Raw genomic sequence first — 25,716 nt, 5'->3', positions numbered from 1 at the left:
TCGAAGTTGCTATGGTTATTGTAACAGTACAGACCTGCCCTGCAGGTGAGCTTTCTTTACCTGAGGTCATCTGCCATGAGGGGAGGGGAGGACTGCCCCACATCTCTCCCTAGAAGGCCTCTGGAGGTCTGTGAACCACCCTAACAAAGCCCCTGGCACAGACACCAATGTATCTCACCCCCTATTAAGGAAGCTGAAACAGGGCAGGCCTCTAGTTGCTGCATTAGGGGAACATCAGGACACGTAAGGACTGTAATAAAACAGGAACGCAGGAGGGTGTCCACGGGGAAAGCCCAGGGCCACTCTGCTTGTGCTACTGCAGAATTTTAGAGAAGAGAGGAAGGGAGGGACACGGAACAACAAGGACAGGAGGAGATCAGATGGGGATGCAACATGAAAGCAAGAGTTTTACAGCCAGGCAGGCAAACACAGCTTCTAGAACCCAGCTCGGCCTCTTCCCAGCTGTGTGACCTTGGGCAAGGCCGCTTAACTTTTTGTACCTCAGCATTTCAACCTGGAAGATGGGGACATCTATGCCCGCCTGGAAGGGTTGTGTGAGAAGTAAGGAATAATTTAAACGATTAGTGGGTGGATGCTGTGGCTTCCCCACGGCTGGTCTCAGGATGCTGCCGGTCAGGGGTTCTCTGCCTTGGCTATCCGTCAGCATCAGAAGCGGGGCTCGCCGTATGCAGGTTCCCAGAACCCCACCCCCGCTGTCCCGATCCGACACACCTGGGGCAGGGCCCACGAAGCTGCCTTTAAAGTTTGTTTACAATAATTCTTACAGAGGAAAAAGATCTTGTTCTGTATCTAATGATATACCAACAGTAAACTTAACGTTAGGCGATTTTGAAAAATCCTAAAGCATAGTGGTAATGCAAGGGATGAAAAGTTTATCATCTATGGACTTCAGTCTCCTCCCAGGTATTATGGGAAAACCAGCCTACAGAACTGTGCTAATAAGTAAAATAATGACAGAAAGCTTCCAGCATGCGGTGAGTGCTCAGTGCTATTTCTATGGGAGTCATTCTTACCCGGCCCTTGAAAGGAACGCATCATAGCCCCGTAACTGTGGAAACCCAGGAGGGGAAACTAAGGCACAAAAAAGTTTTTCTACCTTAATTCCAACCTCGCGTTTTGCTTGATGAAGCAATCTGCAGGGGCCAGAACCAATTAGTGGTTTTAAATGCTTTGATCCAAGCAGGCGCTGGCAATCACGTTCCATCATCTCCCACATACGCCCGGCCCCTCCAAGTGACAGATGTCAAACAAAAGCAGGACAAGGTCCTCCATCACAGGCGGAATCGCCGAATTAATGGAAGAATTATGGCTTCTGAAATCCACTCCAGCCCTATTGAGGGGAACGTTCCAATTTATCAAAGCCAAATGAACATTAATTGCAGCAGTCGGGTAAGTTTTCCAGACGCTATGACCTTCATTGAATTTTAATCCAAAACAGATAAGATTTCCTTCCACACAAGAGGAAACAACACAATTAGCTCCAAATGACAGCGAGACCACGGAGCAGACACACACAAACGGCGCGCACACTCGCACCCCCCGCGAAAACATTGATTCTGCCCGACTTAAAATTCAGCGCGGGGCAGGTAGGCCGCGAAAAGGCGGGTCAACACGAGCACGCGGCTGCAAACCGCCCCCGCCCCGCGCCCTCCACCCGGGAGGGAAATCTGGGGGGCGGAAGCCACGACGGGGAAGGTGGCAGGCGGTAATGGAGACAGAATTTCCGTTAACTGCTGTAATTAATGTTATGTCTCATCGGGGAGAGATTAGGCAAAAACAGAGAGAGAAGAACAGAAAAACAAGCATTATTTTGCTATTAAAGACACCCTCGAGCTGGGGAGCACGCGCAGCAGGAGCCTGAGTTGGGTAAGGGTTCGAGGGCACTGTGGCTGTGCGGGCGTGGTTACCGCAAGACAGTGAAGTGGCGTGTCGCTGTGCTGAGCCTGTGCGCGCAGGGCTCCCACCCCATGGGCGAGAGGCCCTCTGCCACCCCATGGGGAGAGAGGCCCACCCATGGGCGAGAGGCCCTCTGCCACCCCATGGGGAGAGAGGCCCACCCATGGGTGAGAGGCCCTCTGAGACCCCATGGGGAGAGAGGCCCACCCATGGGCGAGAGGCCCTCTGCCACCCCATGGGGAGAGAGGCCCACCCATGGGCGAGAGGCCCACCCATGGGCGAGAGGCCCTCTGCCGTGTGCAGACCCCAGCGGCGAAGGCCTAGGGGGAGCCCACACACCACCCTGAGGCCTAGGGGGGAAGGCCAGCTCTGCCACTGGCCTGCCACGTGGCATTAATTGGGTCGCTCTTTGAGACCCACAGGCTTTGTTTCTGGTTTTGTTTTCACCCTAAGACAAAGGAGTTGGATTCAGTGAGCTTTTTTCAAAGCTTTTTTTTTTTTGAGAATGAAGTCAGAAATTTCCACTCTCCTCACTTTGAAGTGTATCCGGTCAGGGAGAACCAGCCGTCTCCTTCCACGGTTCAAAGCTGAGGATCAGGCCTGTGTTAACAACAGGCTCTCTGTGAGTCCGGCTTCTGCTACTGGGCTGTCCTTGGCATCCTCCCACACTATGGCTTGTGAATAACACAACAGTGGCACTTACTGGTATCAATTAATTGTGTTCTTGTACCAAAAAGAGATATGGGGGACGCCTAATCCCAGTAACTCAGAATGGGACCTTATATGGAGACTGGGTCTTTATGGAAGTTATCAAGTTATACAGAGGTCTTTAGGGTAGGCCCCAATCCAGCATAGCTGGTGTCCTTATAAAGAAGGAAAATCCGACCGGAGAGGCAGGCATGCCCACAAGAACAATGCCACGTGACGACTGGGGTTACGCTGCCTCAGGCCTGGACCAGATCCTTCCCTGGCTCCTTCAGAAGGAGCATGGCTCTGCCCACGTCCTGATCTTCTAGCCTCCAGAACTGAGAGACAGTAAAAGTTTGCTGTTTTAGTCACTTCCTCTACGGTATTCTGTGGGCAGCCCTAGGAAACTAATGCAGACTCGTGCATAGCAGAGTGCTCAGCCTTACGAAGACCTCGCCGTGTGTCAGCACCAGCTCTGTGTGCACCATCCAGGCACCCGCACAGCAGCCCTCACGCGGACACCCCTCCCTCACCGCTGCAGGTGAGGAAATGGGAACAGAGGGAGGAACCGAGCCCATGTTACAGGGCCAGGAAGCCAGGGACAGAGCCAGAAGCAAACCTTGGGATCCCAAGTCCACCTTTCTTGCACAGGAGTTACATTCTCTGTGCCTACATTTTCTCAAAAGTGGAACAGGAGTAATAACGGATGTTGAATTAGGATTGCTCTAAGAATTAAAGGAGTTAAAGTTGTGTCGACTACTATAACACTGACTAAGCCGTTAGCATTTTTATTTTAAGGTTCTTCATTGTCTGGATTATTTTCTCAAAACCTTTCTAGCTGGTTATTTTCCTCCTGACATGTAATCTCCAAAAGTAAACAAAGTATTTCAAGTCTCACAAAACCTCTAAAACTAGTTGAACAGAAAACTAGTTCTTAGCAGTCAGATCCTACAGAGCTGGTTTCTTCTGAGCTAGTGGTTGATTTTTTAAAAGATTTTCTTTTCTTTTTTTTCTTTTCTTTCTTTTTTTTTAGCAAATAGAATTTTCATTGTGAAGTGTAGTAGGCAAGAAAACCATTGCATGATTGAGTGGCTAAATCAATAACCTGAGGAATGTATGATACGCTGTGAATAAATAAATGCGATAGCTGGGGAAGTGATCTAAAGCCATTTTCACAAAAAGCTTTAAAAAGCATTATCCCCATATCACACGGATCCTTTAAACAAAGATATTGATTGAGAACAGTAATAATAATTTCTTAGATTTATGTGACATTTTTTAATCCTCAAAGTATTTTTCTATACAGTATGTCATAGAACCATAGATCTTCTAAGTTGGAAGCAACTACAATAATCATCTAATTTAACTATTATTTCTTTCAAAATCCCAATGAATAGCTCTTCCAGCCTTTGCTTGCATACCCACAGAAACAGGGAACTCACTACCCCTTGACTCAGTTCACTCCACTGCTGTATAACTCAAACAGTTTGAAAGGTTTGTCCACTGTCTTGCCATGAACAGGAATGTTGGTCGCCCCTCAATGGGGCCCACCTGCATAAATCTGCATCATTTTCTGTGGGACGGTCCCTTTGATAAAAACATGTCTTCAAAGGTCTTCTCTTCTCACACTGAAAATCAAATGTTCCCTTTCATCCCCTTTGGTAACACAGTCTGTCACTGATGTCAGAATATTTTACTACAGCTAACATTTTAATAACAGTTATCATTTCTTGAGCACTTATTGAATGTCAGGCACTGTACCATACAGAATTCTGCCCAAGAGCAAAGACTCTCATTTTGGACTGACAGGAGTTGGAATTCCAGGTTCAGCACCCATTGGTGAGGTGAACTGGAGCAAGTTAAAAATCTCACAACTCCCAGATTCTTCATGAACAGTGCTTACCTCACAGGTATTAGACCAATTCAATGGAATAATGCATGTCTCTACCTAGACTATGCAGGACACTTGCATGTGCAACCTCACTTGGTGCTTAGGAAATCTCTAAGAATTGGGGGATATTACAACAGCTTTACAGATGATGAGGCTGGTCTGGCGAAGGTCGTAAGACTAGCAATGGAGACATCCTTCAACCTTGGAGCTGAATTCCAAGTCCTACGCTCCCTTAATATAGCAAGAATTCCATGTAGGAAGGGAGTCTTTGTAAGATTTTATCCATACTCTCCTATAATTTCAGCCAGCAACTAATGTACAGAAAGGAGAAATCATGGTCTACACATTAAGGAAGGAGGTTCTGGAGTCAGCCGACACAGAGCGAAATATCTGTTTTACCATTTAACCTTCGCAGGACCAAGTCACACCAATAGATATTGTTTGTATTAACATCTCAGGTTCCTCACCTATGAAATAAGCATAATAACAGCATCCACCTTATGATGTGCTGTGAGGATTAAATGTAATAATGTATGTAAGACAAAGTTTGGAATACTACCTCGCGTATAGTAAATAATCAATGCCAGGCAGTATCATTTTGCCTCTAGATCAATAGCAAAATAGCAGCAACAATAAGACTAAACCCAGTGTCTTCTTACTCCCAGATTACAGTCCTTGCTGCAATGGCAATGGTGCCCATGACGTGCCAGGCTGGATATTAGGTACTATTTATATATTTCTTCCACTCTTCCAAATAACCCTGTGAGACCAGCGGAGATGGCCTTCCACTCTGTTTCTCACCTGAGGTCCCCCGAGTACCTCCTCATTGCATGATCCTTGGGATATTAACAGTCAGATGACATGACCTTTTAGGACAAAGTAGATGCTCAACTGAGGTCTTAACAAGCCCGAAAGACTAGGCTGGTTCCATTCCAGGAGGCATGGACTGCGCCAGGTTTCAGTGACTAAGCGGGAGCTGGATGCCCCACATGGACGGGCACAATGTTTATGCTAAGAAAAGGGAATGGAGAACATTGACCCTGACCTCCAGATTTCTTTGAGATTTGACTGAATGATTTGGGTCTTCCCACAAACGATCTCAGATCTTCACCGAAGATAAAAACCATGAGAAATTTGACAGAGTGAGAGTCACGGTCTCACGAGTAGCCATGCGGCATGAGTTTGGATTCCTGGCAAAAGCCTCCTCCTAGAACTGCCCTCTTATTAGCACTGTAGCCTTAGTCAAGTCAGTTAAACACACTGCGTCTTGGATTTCTCATCTGTGAAATGGGGAGACAGACCCAAGCCAAGGCCATTCTGAACAGCTGCTTGGGGGGGATGGAAGGAGCAAACACTCTTTATTTTTGCTGAACTGTCTGTGGCCAGAAGAGCAAGGACGGAGTCTGAGACGCAGGAGAGGCCTATTCTCCAGGCCATGCCCCGCTAGCTGGTGGGGAGATCCTAGACATGTCCTAACCTATACTTGGGACTCAGTTTGTCCATCCATGAAATGAAAGGATAGAACACATCAGCATGTCTCAATAATAAAAATCCCCTAATAATAAAAGCTAACGCTCTTATATGCCAAGCTCCTCTGAACAAAGTACTTGGTGTACCTGCACGGTAAGTGTTAGGATAACCCTCTTTATAGATGAAAACACAAGGCACGGTGGGGAAGTACTTTGCCCAGATGATTCAAAGTGTTGAGTACATGACAGACTTTCCATCCAGACACGTGGGCTCTGGAACCTGCGCTTATAACCTCCATGTCACCCTAACTCTAGATAGAGGGCAGAGTCCTCCGAGGTGCATCCCACCTGTGAGAGGCTGGGCTGCCATCAATGGATGCCCTGGAGTTCAAAGTTTCCTGGGCAGGACTCTGTGTCCTGAGGATAATGTAAGGGGAGGAAAGATCCAGGTGTTGGAGCTCCGAAGGAGGAAAGGAACCACCAGGTGGTAGCCTTGGGCCACTTTAGTGCATGGGCAGGAGGGTCTGCAGGGTGGCAGCCCGGTGATCTACTCGGCCAGCCACATCCTAACTCACAGAGAGCTTCAGAGACACCTGGGCCTCCGTGAGTTCTTCTTTCCAAGCTGACTTCTCTGAGCAGAAGGAGAGGTGAGCAGCGCCTACAGTCCTTGCTGATACAGTCTGATTTTGTGGAACTACCACTGGGCCTGGAGACAGAGACAGCCCATTTAAGATCTCTTATAATTGAGATAGTACTATCCAGGTCACTGGATTATGGCAAGAATGTATGTAAATAAATGCTGTGTTGGAGCACATAAAATGCTTAATAAATATGAGTCCAAACTGAGTCTTTCTCTCCAATGTAACAAGAAGAACAGTCACACCCCCTCAGTTCTTCTTAACGTTAGACGGTGCCCATGCTCCATGAGGAACTCGGCAAGTCCCCTGAGGTGGTACAAACTTGCACCTCAAAGTTAGCGTGCAGGCACCCACTTGGCTTGACATGTGGCTGCATCATGCGCTAAATATATACATGGGCAAAGTCTGTCACATTCACTCCATGAATAACACAAAGGCCTTGATTTGTGCCTCCAAGTGAAGAGCACGCGTTAGGTCCAAAATTAACACTGCTGTCTAGCTGGGGTTTGCGTGTGTTTTTCCAAAAACAGAAAACTTCCAAGCTCTTGCTCAGCCCCAATCCGAATGTCTAATGCGCACTGTTAGTTGAAACAGGAAAACAAAGACCGAAAGCAAAGATCTGCTCCGTGGTAGACTCTCCAAAAACACCTGCGGACTGTTGAACAGGAAGAAATGAGAAGGTGGGTGGTAGCCTTACTTGGCTGTGTGGCCTATGCCCATCACCTCCCCTCCAAGCCACACCGTCCTCACACACAGACTGGGAGTCCCATCCCCTAGCCTCAGGCACCAGGCAGAGCTGTGCTAAGGAGAAAACACTGTAAGAGAGGCTTGAGGACTGAAAATCACTGGGGTGGGGGTCATCTATAGCTATTAACTGATCTCTTATCCAGCCAACTAGACCCCACACATTCTGCATACTGAATTTGTCTTTTCCCATCTACCTTGCAAAGTCATTAATTACTGCTTTTTAAAGAGACCATAAATGTGAACCCATTTATATTTTAGATTTCCAGTCACTTGATTTCACCCCAGGCGCCTTCATCGAGGAGGCAACAGGTTCAGGGAGTTCCCGATTGTGGAACCACCAGAGGTAGAGGGCCGCCTCACCTCTCTGCCCATCACTTCACCTCCAGCATGGAAGCGACACGCCTGGCTACATACGCAGCCTTCCTGGCGAGAACACAATGAGATTACGTCCACAGAGGTGCCCAGCACAGTGCCCGAGAGGTGACAGACAGGCGTTTCATTCTCACCCTGAGAGTGTAGAGGACATCGCGCCGGCTTCGTAGCCAGACACGCCTGGGTTCGAAGAGCGCCCCCCTCTCTTAAGAGCCGTGTGACCCTGGATGTTTCTCTGCCCACTTTATGGTATTTATAACTGTAAAGTAAGGGCCATGAGGGGCTTCTGTGTGCAACCACACAAGCTATGCCCAGCCCGGCTCCAGGGGCCACCATGTGGTGCCTACGCTGCAGGGGGTGTTGTGAGGGTTAAAGCACCTGGCACATCAAGGGCACTTGGGAAAGGGCAGCCGCATTCCGATTTGTTCCGATTTTGTTTGCTCAGCCATTCTTGGAAAGGCCAGATGTATTTTGGAGCAACTGGACCTCAGCCCTCGGCAAAGCAGGCCAAGCACATGACAGATGTTAAACAGCTATTCCCAGAGACGTCAGCCAAAAGGCCAAGGAGTTGAGGACCCTTTATTTTCTTCTGCGAAGCACAATTAGTTTGTCACAGCTGACAGATGACGGATGGGTATGCATCAGTCCAAGTGACACCATGGGATCTGTCTGACCTTCTCTTATCACTCTCACCTCACACTCCATCAGCTTTCCCGCTACCTGCTGACCACCCCCTGCCTCCCCCTCCATCCCTCCCCACCTTGCCCTCCCCTGCCCCCAGGGCTCCCCACCTTGTTTCCACTCACTCACCATCACTGAAATGTGGAGAATGTGCATCTGCTCCTCCACAATCTCCGAGGGCTCCTGGAGTGTGGGGGCGGTGGCCCGGGCCAGCTGCCCGGAGCTGCTCATGGAGACGTGGAAGTAGAGAGTGCCGTTCTCCAGCCACTGCTGCCTCCAGTGCACCAGCGAGATGTCCGCCGCCGTGCCCGACATCTCTGCAAGACAAGACGCAAGGTGCCCGGTGAGCTGCATGCCAGGCCTCGGTGCTGCAGTGAGGGAAGAAGCCACGCCTCTTCAGAAGCTCAGAAGGTACCTCCTTTGGACCAGGAAGCCTGTCCTCACATCAAATCTATGAGCCAGAGGTCATCACTTCCATTTATAGATGGGTCAACGGTGGCCAAGATCCATCCCAAGCAACAGAAAGGCAGAGGCAGGATTTAAACTCAGGTCTGTCTGGTGCCCTTCTGCAGAGCACCATGCATGATACGGTGATTCCTTCTGCTGCCAGCAATGAAATCAAACTAAGCAAGGGGGTAAAGTGCTTACATTCTCCTGAGGCCACGGAACAAGACAAAGGGAGGGCACTGCTGAGAGGGTGACTTCTTCAGCAGCTGAGCTGGAGGCACTAGTGGCCAAACAGCAGAACCTCAGAACCGTAAAGGCCCAAGAGAATGGGCCGGCCAAGGGGCTCAGGGCCATCCTTTGTGTGAAAGGAGCTTGGCAAGTAGGATGTTCTGAATCTGTTTCTACCGCTTCAAGCAGAGCAGCTCCACGTTTTGGCAGAGTATGTGCTGCGCTCCCAAGCACTGGGGTGTCGGCACAAAGGTTTCCATGGCTTAAAAATACTTGAAAAGCCACTGTGCCCCCCCCCACCCCGTGTTCTCATATATAACCAGTGGAAAGTTAGGTTATACGCCGTAGCCAGTTTAGCTCAGTGCTTACAGCATCGGCCAGAGGACTGAAGGGTACCAGGTTTGATTCCCACCAAGGGCACATTCCTCGGCAGCAAGCTCAATCCCCAGCCCTGGTCAGGGCTCGGGAGGCAACCAATCAATGTGTCTCTCTCACATCGGTGTTTCTCTCTCTCTTCTCTTCCTTCCACTCTCTCTGAAAAAGCAATGAAAAAAAAATATCTTCAGGTGAGAATTAAAAATAAATAAATAATAATAATAAAAGTTAGGACAATCTAGTCAACGGGAAAGTCACCTGACTTGAAGTTACTAACTCTTAGCTCTCTGCTGTTTCCCTCTGCACATACTTTATATCTATATAATATTTTAATAGTATTTGCACTCAATCTAATCATACCTACATACCCTCTTGCTAAGTAGAAGGGTGATGGCATAAAGTACCCAAAGTGCCCTTGCATGGGCATCATACAATCTTTTCACAGTTCTGTCTACTAAAGGGGTGTGTCCCTGGAAAGGCCCTAGAACGGCGAGGCCTATCAGTGTGTCCTATGGAGAAGAGGGAAGGGCGGTGGTGTCCTTGGAGGGTGGGCAGGTCTTCACTCAAGTGAGAGTCCTGTAGGAGACCTAGGCCAGCCATCAGCAGACAAGTAGCCTCAATTGTGTCTGAGGCTTGGAACTTGGAACTCTCTTCCTAAGACAGGAATCTGACCTAGAGGCAGTATTCCTCCAGTCCCCAAAGACTGTATACGCACACACATGTGTGCTTCCACACACACACAAGCACACGCGCACACACACACACACTTGAGGACTGATGGGAGGCTGAGCTAGAACTTCTTATCTGATCAGCTCTCCCCACGCCCTAGTGCAGCCCCCCTGTTATATCTGATGACACTGAAGGCAAAAGAGTTTCCTTGAAGACAGGAGATGATGTTTGTCCACCAAACTCTACTTATATCACCCTTTTCCAATAAACTCTAGCTCCTCGAGGTGCACAAATAAAAGTCCTTAGGGGAAGAGCATCTGACACTTAATAAGTGCTATAAAAAGTTAGCTATTAATATTTATAATCATTATTATTCATAGGAATAGGATCTTATTTACTCTTCGGCTTCTCTAAGAAAAACCTTGAGACATCCTTGACTGCCTGCTTTCTCTCCCACTCCTGACCCAGCCCCTTCATGGAATCCTCCAAAAGCCACCCAGAATCCACCCCTCTCAGCTCCTCTGCTGCAACCACTGGGCCCAGGCACCACGCTCTGCGGCCTGGCTTACTGTGAGGGCTTCGGAACTTGACTCTCTCCTTCCACCTCTGCCCCTCCCGACTATTGTCAGCCAGCAGCCAGAGGAATCCTGCCACAGCCTAAATCCGCTCGTGCCACTCCTCTGCTCGACACCTTCCATGGCCTCCCCCCTCATTCTAAGTAAAACACAAAGTGACCGGAACATGGTAAGTTACTAGTCCAAGAGCGAACTTGCTTGTGTTTCCCTTGCTGCACCGTGACACTGAAGGCCCTTGAGCAGGGCAGAGATAATCACAAGAGCTCATCAGCTCCTGGAATGTGGGCCCTAAGGGCCCGGGAAAGCTCACTGTGCTGCCCCAGGGTAGGAGACAGGGCAGGTGTGCTGTCTGGGATGGTCTCGTCCCAGGACCTTCTCTCCTCCCACCACCCACCTCCGAACCTCGGCACCTGAGGCCTGGGCAGTGGCTTCTCTGGCAGCCAGCCAGCTGGGCCAAGGCGAGGTGAAGACATTGTGGTAAAGGGCCTGGCGCAGTACCTCACTCATTTTCCTCTCAGTGCATAAAAGCCCAGAGTCAGAGGCCCAGGGACCCAAGGCTGAGAGTTGCCTCTAGAAACGGCTCTCATTCAGCAGCTCAGGAAGGAGGACCCATGTGCCCCTGGGGGGTGGGCATTAACTGTGCTAAGACTCCCTGGATGGCACCAGCAGGAAGCCCCAGGGCAGGCCACATATGGTTAGCATGGCCTGCTAAAGACACAAGCAGAGCAAGTGAAGGAACGCTTGCTAAAATCTGCCTTCCTTACTTCTCGAGCTGTCCGCGGCCTGTGCCTGAAATCCCCCATTAAAGAGGCTCAGACTTCCCATGTTCAGATGAGAAAACAGAAGGTCTCAGAGGGTTAATGACTTGCTTAAGGTCACTGGTGAGTTTGTACCCAGCTGGGTTTCAAGTCTGCGCAATTTCTACGATGCCAGTTGCTCTTACGACGTCTCCTTTTCTGTGACTAAATTAGCCCATGAACCAAAACTAGATTGAGCTCTTGTTTGCTACGGTGATGAGTGCACAGTCAGCAGACAGTAAAAGTTAAATGATAATAACAGTGTGTGAAACACAGTAAATATTGAATCACAGAGAACAGCTCCGGACTTACTCTATTACAAAGGAAAGAAACTGTTGTCGGAGTGGAAAGGAGGGGCATGAGACCTCAAAGAGAAACTTTCCCTGGTGGAAACAGAGGCCTTGTTCATTCATTCATTCATTCATTCATTCATTCATTCATTCATTCATGTTTATTTATTCAACACACTTTCTTAAGGACCTTCTCAACTGCAGTCAGCTTAGTAGCTCAGAATATGTAGTGAGATGAGACACAGCCTTGCCTTCAAGAAGCTCAGGGTCCTTTAGTAGAATAAAGGATCCCTTCTACACATGCCCCCTTCCCCATGTCACTGTCCACACGTGCACACTCTTCATGAATGTGGCTGTAAATTATTCTGACCCACCTCCTATCATCGGCCCCTTGCCCTGTACTCCAGCCCTGCAGGACTTATAAGTGTCCTCAAACAGGCCAGGCTGCCTCCTGTCTCAGGGCACATGTACCTTCTGTCTGGTCTACCTGGAACTCACCATCTAGAGCTTGCAAGCTAGCTCTTCTCAGCATTCATCTCTCAGTCCAAATGAGACCTGCTCAGAGAGGCCATGCCACTCTTAGTGAAGGTGCTCCACACACATCCACTCCGCATTATATCCCTTTTACAAAAACTTTCTCCAGCACCTGTCGCTGTGAGAAATTCACTTCATGTATTTTCTTGAATATGTGTTTAATGCCTGTCTCTCCAGGGACCTTGCATGTCTGATTTCCTGCCATATCAAGTCCTTTCAGTAGTGCTCGACACATATAAGTGCTCAGTAGATAATTACCGAATTGCTGATGAATACACACAAGTATTTACACATATCCATAATAAGATGAGGAAGGGAGTATTAACCCTCATTAGAGAACTAAGGAAAAAGTAAGTAAAAATCCACTGGGAACTCAAAGGTGGAACAGGACTCTCCTAGCTTGGAGAGCAAGAGCTACTCCAAGACCATGTGATATGAGTGTTGCAGGAGATGGGCCTACTGTTGGGCCACAGTGGAGGGAAGGAGGCCTGGGCACGGGCTGAGTGGCTGGGTATCTCAGGAGGTGCAACCACATGTTTAAGTAGGAGTGCAGCAAAAATTCACGTTGACTGTGCAGTTGCGACGCACTTAGGGGCTTAGGATGCGCGGTGATAGGGCGCGTTTGATTCCGTATGCGGCAGGGAATCGGCGGAGTACACTGGGTCAGAGAGCCAGTCCTCCGTCCATTACCAACAGGCCAAGGAAATAGTGGCAAAACCAAAGCCAGCTCCTGAAAGTCCCCGCTGACTGATTTTCCAATTGCATTTTCCTCTCCTCTTCCCCGCGTCCTCCCATATAAACATTTCATTGAATTCTTCAAGTCCTATTACAATCAAACTTAAAGCAAAAGGGGGGACTAAACGCATTTGGTCGGGAACCAAGACGATTCCCATAAAGGCAGATTATGCTGACATGATGAATATAAAATGAAACAGCAGATATGAAAGTGGGAGAATTGGTGCCCCGTGCCTTCCGGCTGTGGGCTGACTGCAGTGTCTGTTTCCCTCCCACGGCGAAGAGCTTGATTTTATATCGGAATCATAAAGAATCACAGGCATTGCCTCTTCACCTTTCCCTGTTCTCCCCCCATGGGCCGCAGCTTGTGAAATATTCAATAGGCTCCAATCCCCTCAACCACCTTGCTAAGGCCAAGCTAGAGGATCAGCCCTCATCGGGGATCCTGGGTAGACAGCCATCCTGCCTCAGCAGCCACACATGCTTTTCAGCCTCCTGGAAAAGAAATAAAATAAGAAAAATCCCAAAGGCATGTTGTGCTTTTAATTGGCTTGTTCTTCCTAATCTATGGCGCTCGTTGTATTTTTATTTAATTCCTGAAGGTCGTTATGAAAATAAGCAGCGCTTCTGATCACCAGCCATCTTGGTAACATCTCCCAAGTGGCTAACTAACCCGCCTTCCGAGTCCAAACACCAGCTGACCCGCCAGCCGATTATCTGCAGGCCAGAGAGTGCTTCTGATGAGCTTGCAAATGGCCTTTGCCTGGCTGGGGGGAGCAGACGTTATGGGAGATGAACTCACTGCCTAGGCAGAAAGAGTGGGGAAAGTTAGTGACCTTGACTTCCACCCCCTGGCCATTAGCCATTCCAGTGTCCATGGGTGGTTGTCTCCATGCAGCAAGGCCTGCTGAGGGGGCTGGGAAATATGTTTGAAGCACACGCCCTCATTCCCATCTCCGAGATGGGTGCCCGAATGCAAACCTTTATCATCTCATTCAGCAAGGTCACTGGGAAGTGTTTAAAGATGGGACCGTTTGCAAAGGCTTTGGAGGTTTATTAGTCAGGCTCCTCCAGAGAAACAGAACCGACAGGGCATATATAGGTATATAGAAAGATTTCTTATGAGGGATTGACTCACATGCTTATGGAGGCTAAGAAGCCCCACAACCTGCCATCTTCAAGCTGGAGACCCAGGAAAGCCATTGGTGTACTTCCAGCACAACCTCGAAGGCCTGAGAACCAGGGGAGCTAATGGTGTAAGTCCCAGTCTGAGACTGAGTCCAGTGGCCCAAAAACAGGAGTGCTGATGCCCGAGGGTAGGAGAAAATATGGGTGTCCTGGCTCAAGCAGGGAGCAAGTTGGCCCTTCCTCCACCCCGTGGTTCCCTTCAGGCCCTCGTGAATTAAATGATGCCCACCTCTATTGACAAAGCCCTTTCTCTTTTACTTGGTCTACTGGTTCAAATGCTAATGCTCTCTTCCAGAAACACCCTCACAGACACATCCAGAAATAATCTTCTACCAGTTCCTTGGACATCCCTTGGCCCAGTCAAGGTGACATACAAAATTAATCAGCACAGGCAGGGGCAAGGCAAACCAATGATGAAGCACCTCAAGGCTGGCCGCAGCAAGGAGCCGCCACCCCCCAGGCTCTGAAAGAGCTACTGCTGTGGGAAAGGGCTGCCAGGCGGGAGCTGCGGCCTCAACCCAGCTACTGGCAAGGCTCGGCCACCATGCAGGTACTGAGATAATAAACACTCCAACCTCATTCCTCTCCTACCTGCTAATCTCTTACAGGTCAGCTTTCCAGGGCACAGAAAGGGGAGGGAAGAGTTGAGGGGTGGAGATGATTCAGAAGGCCCCCGACCGATATCCCTGCCTCCAGGCTTCCTTCCTTCCAACAGCCTTTCAAATGACTACCAGGATTAAATTTATAACTTATAAATCTGGCCATGTCATACCTTTGCTCAAAACATTTCAAGGGCTCCTGATTCGTCTCAGAATAAATCTAATTTCACAAGACTGGCATCTACATTTCTCCCCCACCCTCACCTCTTTTCATTCCTTTCCTTGCACTTACATGTTAAATCTGATCAAATATGTGTGTAATCTCTCACATATACTGTGCTGTTTCCTAATCCAATGTCTCTGAAGATGTTTTTTTCAGTCTAGAATAACCTTCTCTACTGAACCCTATTGCTGCTCTGGAAGATTTCCCTGGCCCCCATTCGAGCTGGGTGTTGCTTTAGGCATGTCACATAAGATCACAGACTCTGGAGGCCAACCGCATGAATTTGAATCCCAACTCCCCTGTGTTTAGGCTGTGTGTCTTTGGACAAGCATTTTAGCTACTTTGTGCCTCAGTTTCCCCATCTGTCAAATGAGGTAAATAATAATAGAACCTGGCGCATGGAGTTGTGAGAATTAAATGACATAATACAAACAATTTAGCTTTCAGAATTAATCTTGATCATCAGCAAGCATTCCTCTACTACATTTGTTATATATAAATCACAGACACTGTTATAGCATCTTCTTTAACCAATGCCTCAGTCCTGGTATTTACCTATGTTAAAGTTATCTGTTTACATGGTGTTGTCTCTCACCGGACTCTAGTGCAGGACACATCAGAGCCATCTGTGTAGCCTAGTGCCTGACATAGTGGCCAAATACAGAGTAGAGAGGTCTATAAATGTTTGGTGAGTTGAACTGAGCCGTCTGCATATTTGAATTCAGGTGGGCATCCCCAGTGAACAGAGAGAAGACATGGCAACTTAGAATGTCAATGATGGCTGGATTCCCACAGAACAACTCTACAGAAATTGACTTAACATCTGACTCAAATTTAGGCACCCTGGAGAATGCCAATGAAGAGAAAGACAGAACTTTAACTTTCAAGGAGCTTGCATTCTCATGAAAAGACAGTATTTATATAGAAAGTAGACAATCATCTGATTCTGTGCAGGCATGAGCATGTGTATGTATAACTGGAAAGAAATATACTGGAACATCAAGAATGATAGTCTTTAAATGGTGGGATCAGAGGTGATTTTAATCATGGTATGATTCATTTTTTCTGCATTTTCTACATAGACTATACATTGCCTCTGTAGCAGATGCAAATACATGCTCATTGGAAAGATTCATTTAGTCAACCAGCTTTTCTGAGATCCGGCATTGAGGGACTCCATCCTCGGGAGTTTGGTCCAAGGGATGGAGAAAAAGCATAATATAAATATGTATGAATCTAAGTAGGAAGCTTAGAGGAGAGGAGATGACCTCTAGATGGATCTTAAAGGAGGGAGGAGTCTGAAGGATGGGCACGATTTCAACAGGTAGCCATGTGACACAGGGTATTTCAGATGAGGAGTGGCACAAAGGCAAGAAGGCAGGAGGGCTGCAAATGTGCAAAGGGGTGTAGTGGGAAGATGCCATTAGAAAATACAGAGGTGTCTCACTACAGAGGAAATAGGGAGAGGCTGCTATAGCAAGTTTGCGAGAGGACAGTAAGAAGGGGGCTACCACTTCTTACCTGTGAACTACCTCCTAGCATAACAAAAAGTGCCAGGTCCCACTTGTGACTCCTTCATGCCATCAGGTCTTCCTAGTTCAGAGGCTAATGAAGCTCTTAACATGCCATAAATTAAAATGACAAGATGATGGATGGATGGATGGATGGATGGATGGATGGATGGATGGATGGATGGATGGATGGATGGATGGAGCGAGGGGTGGACGGAGGGATGGATGGATGGACCGATGGATGGACAGATGGACGGATGGACGAATATATCCCAGTCTTTCCGACATGATCAATAATCACACATCTTGGGTTAGTGAGAACACTGAATTTGGAGGTAGAAGCTTAGATTTTTGTGATGCCTCTGCACCAACTAGCTGGTTTACCTAAGGACAAATCACAAAGCATCTGATTTTCTTTCTTTTTATGTAAAACTTTTTTTTTGGGGGGGGGGGGTGTCATGATCTGTCCTATTTACATCACATCTAACTTAGAATTGAGAGAAAATAAGGTCATACCTAGCAACATGCTTGGAAATATGCAAAGTCCCACAGTTAGCCCCGAAAGCAAATGCAATCACGATCCCCATCATTGAACAACCTAACTCCCATATATATTTATCTTCTGTCTAAAATATGGCAGGCACAGCGTGAGGTCCTGTGGATACCTTGGGTGAAAAGTTAAACTGGATTGCTGCCCTCACAGGCCTTCCATTCTAGCCCAGACTGTCCTCAGTTCCCACAAGCAGCCCCAGCATTTCCCTTGATTCAGGCTCTTCATTTACTGGTCATTTATCCATTCATTAATTCACTCACAGCAGACGACTGTGTCTGCCTTGGTGCTTAGCATGCAGTAGGCGCTCAAGTATTTGTTGGATAAATCCATCACTCAATGCATATTTTATAAGTTCTCTGCCCTCAAGAAAATCTCAATCTAGGAGAGAGAGAAAAAAGGAAAATCAACATAGGAAATGATCGTGTAGCCCTGGCCACGAAAGGCGGTGTATGGAGAGTTATAGGAACATGCGTGAGGGGCGGCTCAGTGCTGCGCCTTCGTCAGGGGCCTGGACAAGGCGAGCAGGCAGAGTCTATAACCTGGGCCCTTCATGCAGCGCAGAGGCCCTGACGTCAGGCCGGGCTAACCGCCCACCGGATGACACCGCGGTGGCGCTGGGTTCGGGCAGCCGCCGGGAGGGAACAGGAGGTGCAGGCGGGGTGGGGGCCGTGACACAGCCAGGCCCCGCAGCAGCAATGGAGAAAGACGTCCCAGGGGTACCCCGGCCCCCCGCCCCCGCCCCCCCTCCACTCCCGCCCCATCTGTCAGGTCTTATCTCCGCCTGCGCCTCCGGGTGCCCGTTCCCAAGTCCTTGGGGGGCGGCGTCTTTTACACAGAACTGCTTTTCCCCAGCCATTTGGTGGGGATAAATAATACATTTATACCCGATTAAATAAGGGAGGGGAACAGAAGAATTAAGAGATATTGGCAAGGGAGAAAAGCAGAGCGCTTTAGATTAGATTTGAAAATAGACGGAGGGTTGACGGAATTGACTCTCATTACTCCTGAGCGGCTTCCCCCCCTTCTTGCTGCATCTTTTCCGCGGGGCCTCTCTTTGTCATTTAGCCTCGCCATACGGTGGTTTCTCTGTGCTAGTGCTCTCTGTACTCCCTCTCCTCCCTCCCTCCTTTTTAAATCCGCCAAACAGTCAACGGCTGCCCCCCCCACCCCCTCGGTTGTACAACAGTTGGCAGCCGAGAGAGATCACCCCAAGGATGCAGGCCGGGGCTGGCTTCCACCAGCACCTGCTGTGAGCCAGGCCCCAGGCTGGGGAGCTTTCCTTCCCTGCCTCAGTTCCCCACTGCCCCGCCTGGGCCCAGAGAGGGAGCTTCCCATTTGGGTAAAAATGCTGAGGAACCAGGTCTGCCCTGGGGGATGTCCTCCCAGGTCCTTCAGAGGTTCTCCACCCTCCACCCTCACTGGTCATTTGCTAAGTGTCGCTCCCTTGGTTATTGAGATGCAAGTTTCTCCGGGGGAGAGGTGTAGGAAGCAGTCTGTCTTACGGTAAAATGTGTTTTTAAGAGCACTTTGCTTCACTGGGCGGGTGGCCTTTCACAAACTAAGCTCACCTCTCTAAGGCTCACCTGCCTCACGTGGAAAACGGGAACCACAAAGCAGTCTCTTAGGATGGCTGTGAGCATCAGGGAGATGAGGTGTTTGGAGGAGCCTAGCACAGTATTTAGCACACGCATAGTCCCTGTCAGCTGTCTGTCTTCTCTTCACTTTCTCTACTTCGCCACTGTCAAGACAAGAAGAATCAGGCTGTTTTGAGAGTGATGGGAAATGACACAGTATCCAACTCAGAGAAAAAGCAGGCCAAGGTCACAGACATAAAACTTCATAGTCCAGTGGGAAAGACGTCTCTTAGGCCTTTCCATCTGGTCCCCAGTGATCCCAACCCCCACCCTTTTAAAATCGTACCTATTGTCCGTGACCTGGAATCATAGAAAATCACAACAGAAAGGAAGTATAAAGGGATGGAGATCAGTGATCTAATCTGCAATTTTACTGATCAGGAAAATGAAGTCCAGAGAGGGGTGGCAACTTGCCCCAAGTCACACAGCCTTATAATTCAGTGCCCTTCAAAAACTACAAGGGCATAAGAGACAAGAATTTACAAAGGAGCTGGGCCAGAGGTGAGAGATGGAGCCTCCCTGACTCCCACAGGTGATTTAGCAGCATGGCAGAGGGGAAGGGAGGGGAGGGTGCAGAACTCCCTCATAACTCCAGGGCTCCCTCAGCCTCTCCTGAAAGTGCTACTAAGATGGCTCCTTATGTCTTTGTTGCTGAGTCTGGCTTGTTAATCCCCGGCACCCTCATCTCCACCCAGAGGGCTCCACGTCTGAGTGCCAAACACTTGGATCCAAACTGACAGGTAATACAGTGTGAGGAGTCAGGAGAGCCTGGCACCATGCAGTGCTGTGGGTGGGGGAGGAGAGTGAAACCTGTAAAAACCAGCAACCCAACAGAGACTAAGATAGTGAACATACCTGCCACAGACACCACCAGCTACTACCAGTAAGGTGGGACAGGCTAGACCTGGAGAAATCCTTTTATATGATGAACTCATCACAATGCCTGCCATGGACTGAACCCGTGGCCTCTGGACTCCAAGCCATGGTCCACCAGCCCCACGCTGCATTCCAGCCTCCAGGTCTTCGCTCATGCCAGGCCTCCTGCCTGGAATGCTCTAATCTCCTCTAAGGCACACACAGACATCACCCACCTTCCCACACCCAGAGAAGTCACCCCTCTGAAGATTTCTGCCCCCAAATGCCCCTCTCCCTGCTCTGAGCTCTGGCAGGTTTCTACTCCCTTCCCTGGCTCACTCACCACACCAGCCACAATTTAGCAGGTGCTTAATACATATGGGCTGATACAAGATTAAAACAAGCCCAAGAGGGTGAGACTCTCTCCTCCAATTTCACAGATGGGGTTATTGAGGCACAGTGGCTGGAAAAGACACTTAGATTAAGATCCAGAGGTAGAAGGAACCAGCTAAACGTCTCTCAGCGTAAGAAAATACAGGTCCGCTTGCCCCTCCTCCCACTTTATAGCTCCTTGCAGCATCTATCAAACTAGCAACAACCTGGATCAAGTGGCATTTGCTGTGGTCAAAGCATGAGAAGAGCCATCCTGTGCGCTGCTGTGTCTCCTGCGGCTCCCTCCCATTCCCTGCCTTCAGAAGCGTAACTCCAAGCCCTTGTTCACACTGTTTTCTCTCGGCTGATCTTCTCACTTTTTTGCCTGCCCAACTCTTCATCCTTAGAACTCAGCTGCGAGTAGACCATCCAACAGTCCACAATCCTGCCCCTCCTCACATCTACAGCAGCGTACATGACACTGCAGATCCCCCATCAAGAGGTGAGTCTATTTCTTCTCCCCTTGGATCCAGATTGGCCGCAGGGACGAATGTCTTTGGCCAAAGGGACAAAGCTAAAAACGATACAAGTGGAGACTTGCAAAGCGTTTATGTACCAGGGCTTGCTCTCTCTGGTGTCTCTTGAGAACCCTGAAATGGTTACGGGCAGAAGTCCAGGCTAGCCTCCTAGAAGATGAGAGAAGCATGGCCCATTTGCCCAGATCACCCCAGGCGAAGCCTGCTGCTAACCACCAGACATGTGAGAGATCACCCGGCTCCCAGCAAGCTGCCAGCTGACACAGACACACGACAGGGCCCAGAGGAGAACTGGCAAGACCACCAGAACTGTCCAATCAATGAAGCTCAGCCTGAACTACCAGCCCGTGGAATTGTGAACTAGAAAATTGTTTTAAGCCTCAGTGTTTGGGTGTGTTTGTTATGCAGCAAGGCTAACTTAGAGACCAACACAGATGTCTCCTCCTCGGTGAAGTCTCCTTCCCCCCAGGGCTGGCTGGGTGCCCCTGCTCTGTGCCTCCTTCCACACAATTCTGTAATCATCCCTTTCCCTATTTCACACCTCACCTACCATCTGCTCCCCAAGTCTCCAAGCTTCATTAAACTAAAGGCCTAGTCTCCCTTGCTGCCTTACCTAGCTCAATGGACAGCAAAGAAAAAAACCACTGAATGCTGAAAATTTCCCCGAGGTGGGATGCTACCATATTTCCATCAACGCTTCCTCCTGCTAATCAAAGTCTCTGTGGCCCTGATTCCAGAGAGTGAGTAGGTATCGATTGGCTCCAACTGCAACATTTGGGAGCATAATCGGCCTGTATATTCCTTAAACAAGCTCCACGCCTGTTCCGAGGGTTCTTAGCAGCCTTGATTGTAATGCAGCCTCTACTCCATTACCCTTATTTATGACACAGCTCTGGAGCACAAAGCCCCAGGCCCTCGGCGGAACGATTATAGGAGCCTATTGACTTGCAATTCCACAACACTCAGGCCAATTTAGACCTGACACAGATGGTGCCCAGTGGCAGGGAAGGGACAATGAGAGGATGCCAGGCTGGGGGTGGGGAGGAGGGAAGGACCCTCTTGATTTTCTAACTGTATCAGAGAAGGGTGAGAAAAAGGCTCAGATGCCCTATGTCCCTCCTGTCCAGGACAGTGAGTGCCCAAATGATGGCAAAGTGTGCCATCTGGACAGGGCCAGGCATGAGGACTCCTGTCACCAGACTCCTCTCCCCAGTGAGATGATGGAATGCTGTTCCCACATTGCCAGTTTAGCTGTTGGAAAAGTCAAAGTCCATTCTGGTCTTGGCTCTGTGACCTTAGGTGAGGCATTTGTACCTCGGCACCTCGGTCTTCTCCTCTGTCAAATGGGAACGCTGAGGCCTCGCCTGACTCCTGCACGAGTCACTGGAAGAGGTAGTGGGAGAAATTCATGAGAGGAGACATGAGAATAAAACATTCTCTGGGCCAAGGTTATAATTATGATAAATACTAATCAACCTGATGGCAGATGTTTAGAAAACTGAAACCAAGTGACTCAATGGTAAAGGCTAAACCCCCTCCCATCTGTTAAAAACCCAGCGCCCTAAAAAGCACAGGGTCAGGCTCAGGCTAAAGCCAGTCACCTGGATCCCCACCTCTGACACTCTGGTTACTAGCTGAGTAGCCTTGGCAAAGTCACATCAGTTCTCGAGGTCTCTTCTTCCTCCTAGAAAGTGGACACAATAACTTCATAACAATCACTGGAGTGTGGATGCAAGGAAGGCAGGGGCGGGACTGTCCTGTTTGTCCCTGGGTCCGGGTGCCTAGAACAGTGCCTGGTACAGTGTAGCCCCTAAATCTAAAATAATGGAGTGATGACACTTATTAAGTAGTACGAGGTGCAAGGCTCTGTGCGCAGCCGTTTGCTCATATTATCTCCTTTCACCCTCAGGGCAGATGGATAATAGGTCCACGTTTGCACAGTGTTGAGAAAATGTGTGGGCACAGGCCAGGCCCCAGAATTCGCCCACTGAGGTTTGCAACAGTGCACACTGCTCCTACCACCACCTCTTCTGTGCTACGCAAGTACACTGTTTCCACTCCACGTGATATGGGCTCTGAAGCACTAGGGCCTGTCTTTGTAAATGTCTGCAGAATTGGAAGCACATCTATCCAATGACCTCTCCCCGGGGCACCTCAGTTATAACCCTGAATACCATCAAGGCGCGGGGTTAGGAATTTTCACCCCTCCGAATTGCAACTCCTACCCCACCTTTTGGTTCCCCTCCCAAAAGCCACAGAAACTAAACATAGAAGGAGTCAGCTCAGCAAGTGTTTCTGGAGAGCCTTCGCTGCACCAGGCCCTTTGCTCGGAGCTTTTGAGCGTCATTTCCCTGAGTTTCCTCCAATCCTCATTTGGAATCAAGAGGACAAACTCAGAGAGGAAGGGAGTTACTCCAGATTGTACAGTAAGTCAGGAACTGGGCAGGTGAGAACCCAGCCTCTGGACCTCAGGGACAGACTTTCGTACTCTGTGTGCCAGGTTCTGAGTGGCCTCCTGGCTCTGACACTGACTTTCTGTGTCACTAGGAAAAAGCTGCTTTCCTCTCCTAACCTCACTTTTCTCACCTACAAAATGGGAGCAGTGGTGCCGTCCTCCAAGGCTGTTTTGAGGATTTACTAGAGAATGGTGTTGGTGAGACAGGTGCTTGGCCCTGTCTCTGTCTTAATGGAAACTGTCACGCCATCGCACAGAGAACGATGCCGTTCACATCACTGTTTACAGGACAGTCTCAGCCATGGGGTCAGTCTTGTCCCATGACAATGACAAATGGGAACTGGGAGGCAGAGGCTCGCTTAAGTGGTATCCCATGCACTCATCACATGAATCTCTGTTACAGGCTCTTTACCTTGACTGAATGTTTCTCTCTAATGACTTGGTGGTTTAACTCCTACCACTGCCACGGCGGTTCCTGTCCACAGCCTTACATGAAATGTACCAGGGTGAACCCCACTGCCAGACGCCCTGTGGTGGGCAGGGGTGCCTGTCACAGAGGATCCAGGTAGTTTGCTGGCATTGGGAGTGAGGACACACTTAGATATACATCTCTAGAGAATATACAAGGGAATCAGGTCAGAGGGGTCACAGGTACATAGGAAGTCAGGTTCGCGCAACCTAAAAATACCTTCAGAGATGCCCAGCCAGGGGAGCATCCATGTTTATATGTCTGTGCTCCCAAAGCACAGGTGAGCTCATAGACGCATGCGCCTCCTCATGAGTCTACATATCTGTGTAACGCCAGGAAAACATCCGCATCTCCTTGCCACACAAACTCTTATGTTCACACGCAGCCACTGTCTCATACACATGCATGGATGCACAGATTGACGCATTCACGTATGAATACATGGTGTTGCATGTAGACTCACATGTACATTCTGCAAAACTGCTCCCTTCCTTACACTGGCATCATGAGTATTTGTGCACACATACACATCCACGCATACCGGGGCACATATAAACAGGTAACAACTACATGTACATACACACATACACATATGGACACTTGGACAACACGGCAGCCACACACATACGCAGGGCCCTCACACACGCCTATGATCACAGTGTGCTCACCCCATTTGCACAATGCCATGCATGCTCCATTCTGCATGTTCAAACTCATGAGCATGTATGTGCACTGGTGTCTTTACACATAGATGGCTGCATCCAGATTTGTGCTCAGACATGCACATGCCTACAGATATGGGTACCTCTAGCCTACAGACGTACTCAAGCTCTCATTTATGTCCTCATAGACACGGGCCCATAACTGACATAGGAAATGTCCCTCCAAGCCTGAGGAATATCTCTGGATCTGTCTTCCAAGAGGCCTGCCTTTAAACTCAAGGAGATAGACCAAATCCTCTCCCACAGTCTCTGAAAGCTGTTTCTTCTTTTCTGGTATGACTGGCAGGCCACTGGGGAGCAGAGGAGAGCAGAACGGTTTCTGTTCCAGAGCTGTCCATCCACTTAATCTTTTCTGATTTTTGTTATGGGGGAAAAATTCCACCAATTTGCCATTTCATCCCCTCAGCCTGATGTCCTTGAAAGAGACAGACTGACACCAGCAGAAAGAGGCCCACTGATACTGGGCCCCAGGCAGTCCTGGTGACATTCCACGGGGCCTTGGCGACCCAGTGCTGTGCAGGAGGCCTGGCAGGAAAGCCAGAGCCCGTGCCCTGGACGTGGGGGCACCAGAATCCAGAAGAGAAATAATGCACGAATACTCCTCACCTTCTTCTTACAGCCACACTCCACGCTCGGCCCCATCACACACAGCAATTCATTGCATCATCAGAACTCTCTCAATGGAGCTGTAAGCTAGCCCATCTGACAGGGAAAGAAACCGGGGCACCCAGAGGAGAAGCCACATGCCTAAGGTGCCACTGCAGTTACTAGGGAGCAGGAGTGGAGATCTCAATGCAGCTTGGTTTGCCCCAAAGCACTTTCTAAACTCAGGCGAATCTGGAAGGAAGCTGCCCAGCCAGGTGCCACTGCCTGGTCCCTGGAATCTTCCTAGTTTGAAACGCACCTTTAGGACTTTCATTTGTAGATGGCTGCCCAGTGCCCTGCAGAGGTGTTCCCCCAGCCCGACCCGAAAACAGGGGCCTGGACACGGAGACAAGCAAGGGGAGCAGGCTTAGGTGGCAAAAGGACTAACTGAGTGAGGGGAGGGAGTGAAACAATGAGGGCGGGGAGAAGCCGGAGACGGTGAAGGAAGCTGCTTCAGCACGCAGTAGAGCCCATCTGTCCTCGTTTCTAGTCGCATGCTCTGTGCTGGGCCCTGCGAGGGATGCTGATGATGCTACGGAACAGGGCAGGACTTCGTCCAGGGAACGCCTGGACTCGCGGGGCTGTTTCACAGATCACCTTAACTCTTGACCAGATGTTTTTAAAATATTTGCATAATTAATTTCCAAATCGATGAGGAAAGGGAGCTGCAAAAATGACTCCAACACCCCCTGGCCCCTGCCATAAGTCTGCTCACAACGATGAGCATTAATTAATTATCCAGCAAGCCTATGGTACACACTTTCCCACATAATTTTCACAATTACCTTTCAAGACAGTCATTATATCCTGTTATTTATTTCTGTAAATGTGCGCATGTATATATATTTTACAGAAAATATATGTATATACATATACATGCACACACATGTACATTGCATATA

At 49.1% G+C, this 25,716-nt stretch overlaps 1 protein-coding gene across 2 annotated transcripts in view; it reads right to left on the bottom strand.

The window, feature by feature from the left end:
• ASTN2 (astrotactin 2) overlaps positions 1 to 25,716 on the bottom strand; it is a 694,472-nt gene that overhangs the window by 576,642 nt on the left and 92,114 nt on the right. For both annotated transcript variants that reach the window (XM_087822856.1, XM_087822857.1), the window contains exon 2: positions 8,532 to 8,719. In XM_087822856.1, the coding sequence (XP_087678982.1) occupies positions 8,532 to 8,719 (188 nt within the window). The remainder of the gene's footprint in view (positions 1 to 8,531; positions 8,720 to 25,716) is intronic.

This window comes from Miniopterus natalensis, chromosome 12 (assembly GCF_054644295.1).
Source record: "Miniopterus natalensis isolate mMinNat1 chromosome 12, mMinNat1.hap1, whole genome shotgun sequence".
Lineage (NCBI taxonomy): Eukaryota > Metazoa > Chordata > Mammalia > Chiroptera > Miniopteridae > Miniopterus > Miniopterus natalensis.
Note: the sequence above shows the minus strand (reverse complement) of the source record. Positions and strands in the feature narration are given on the sequence as shown.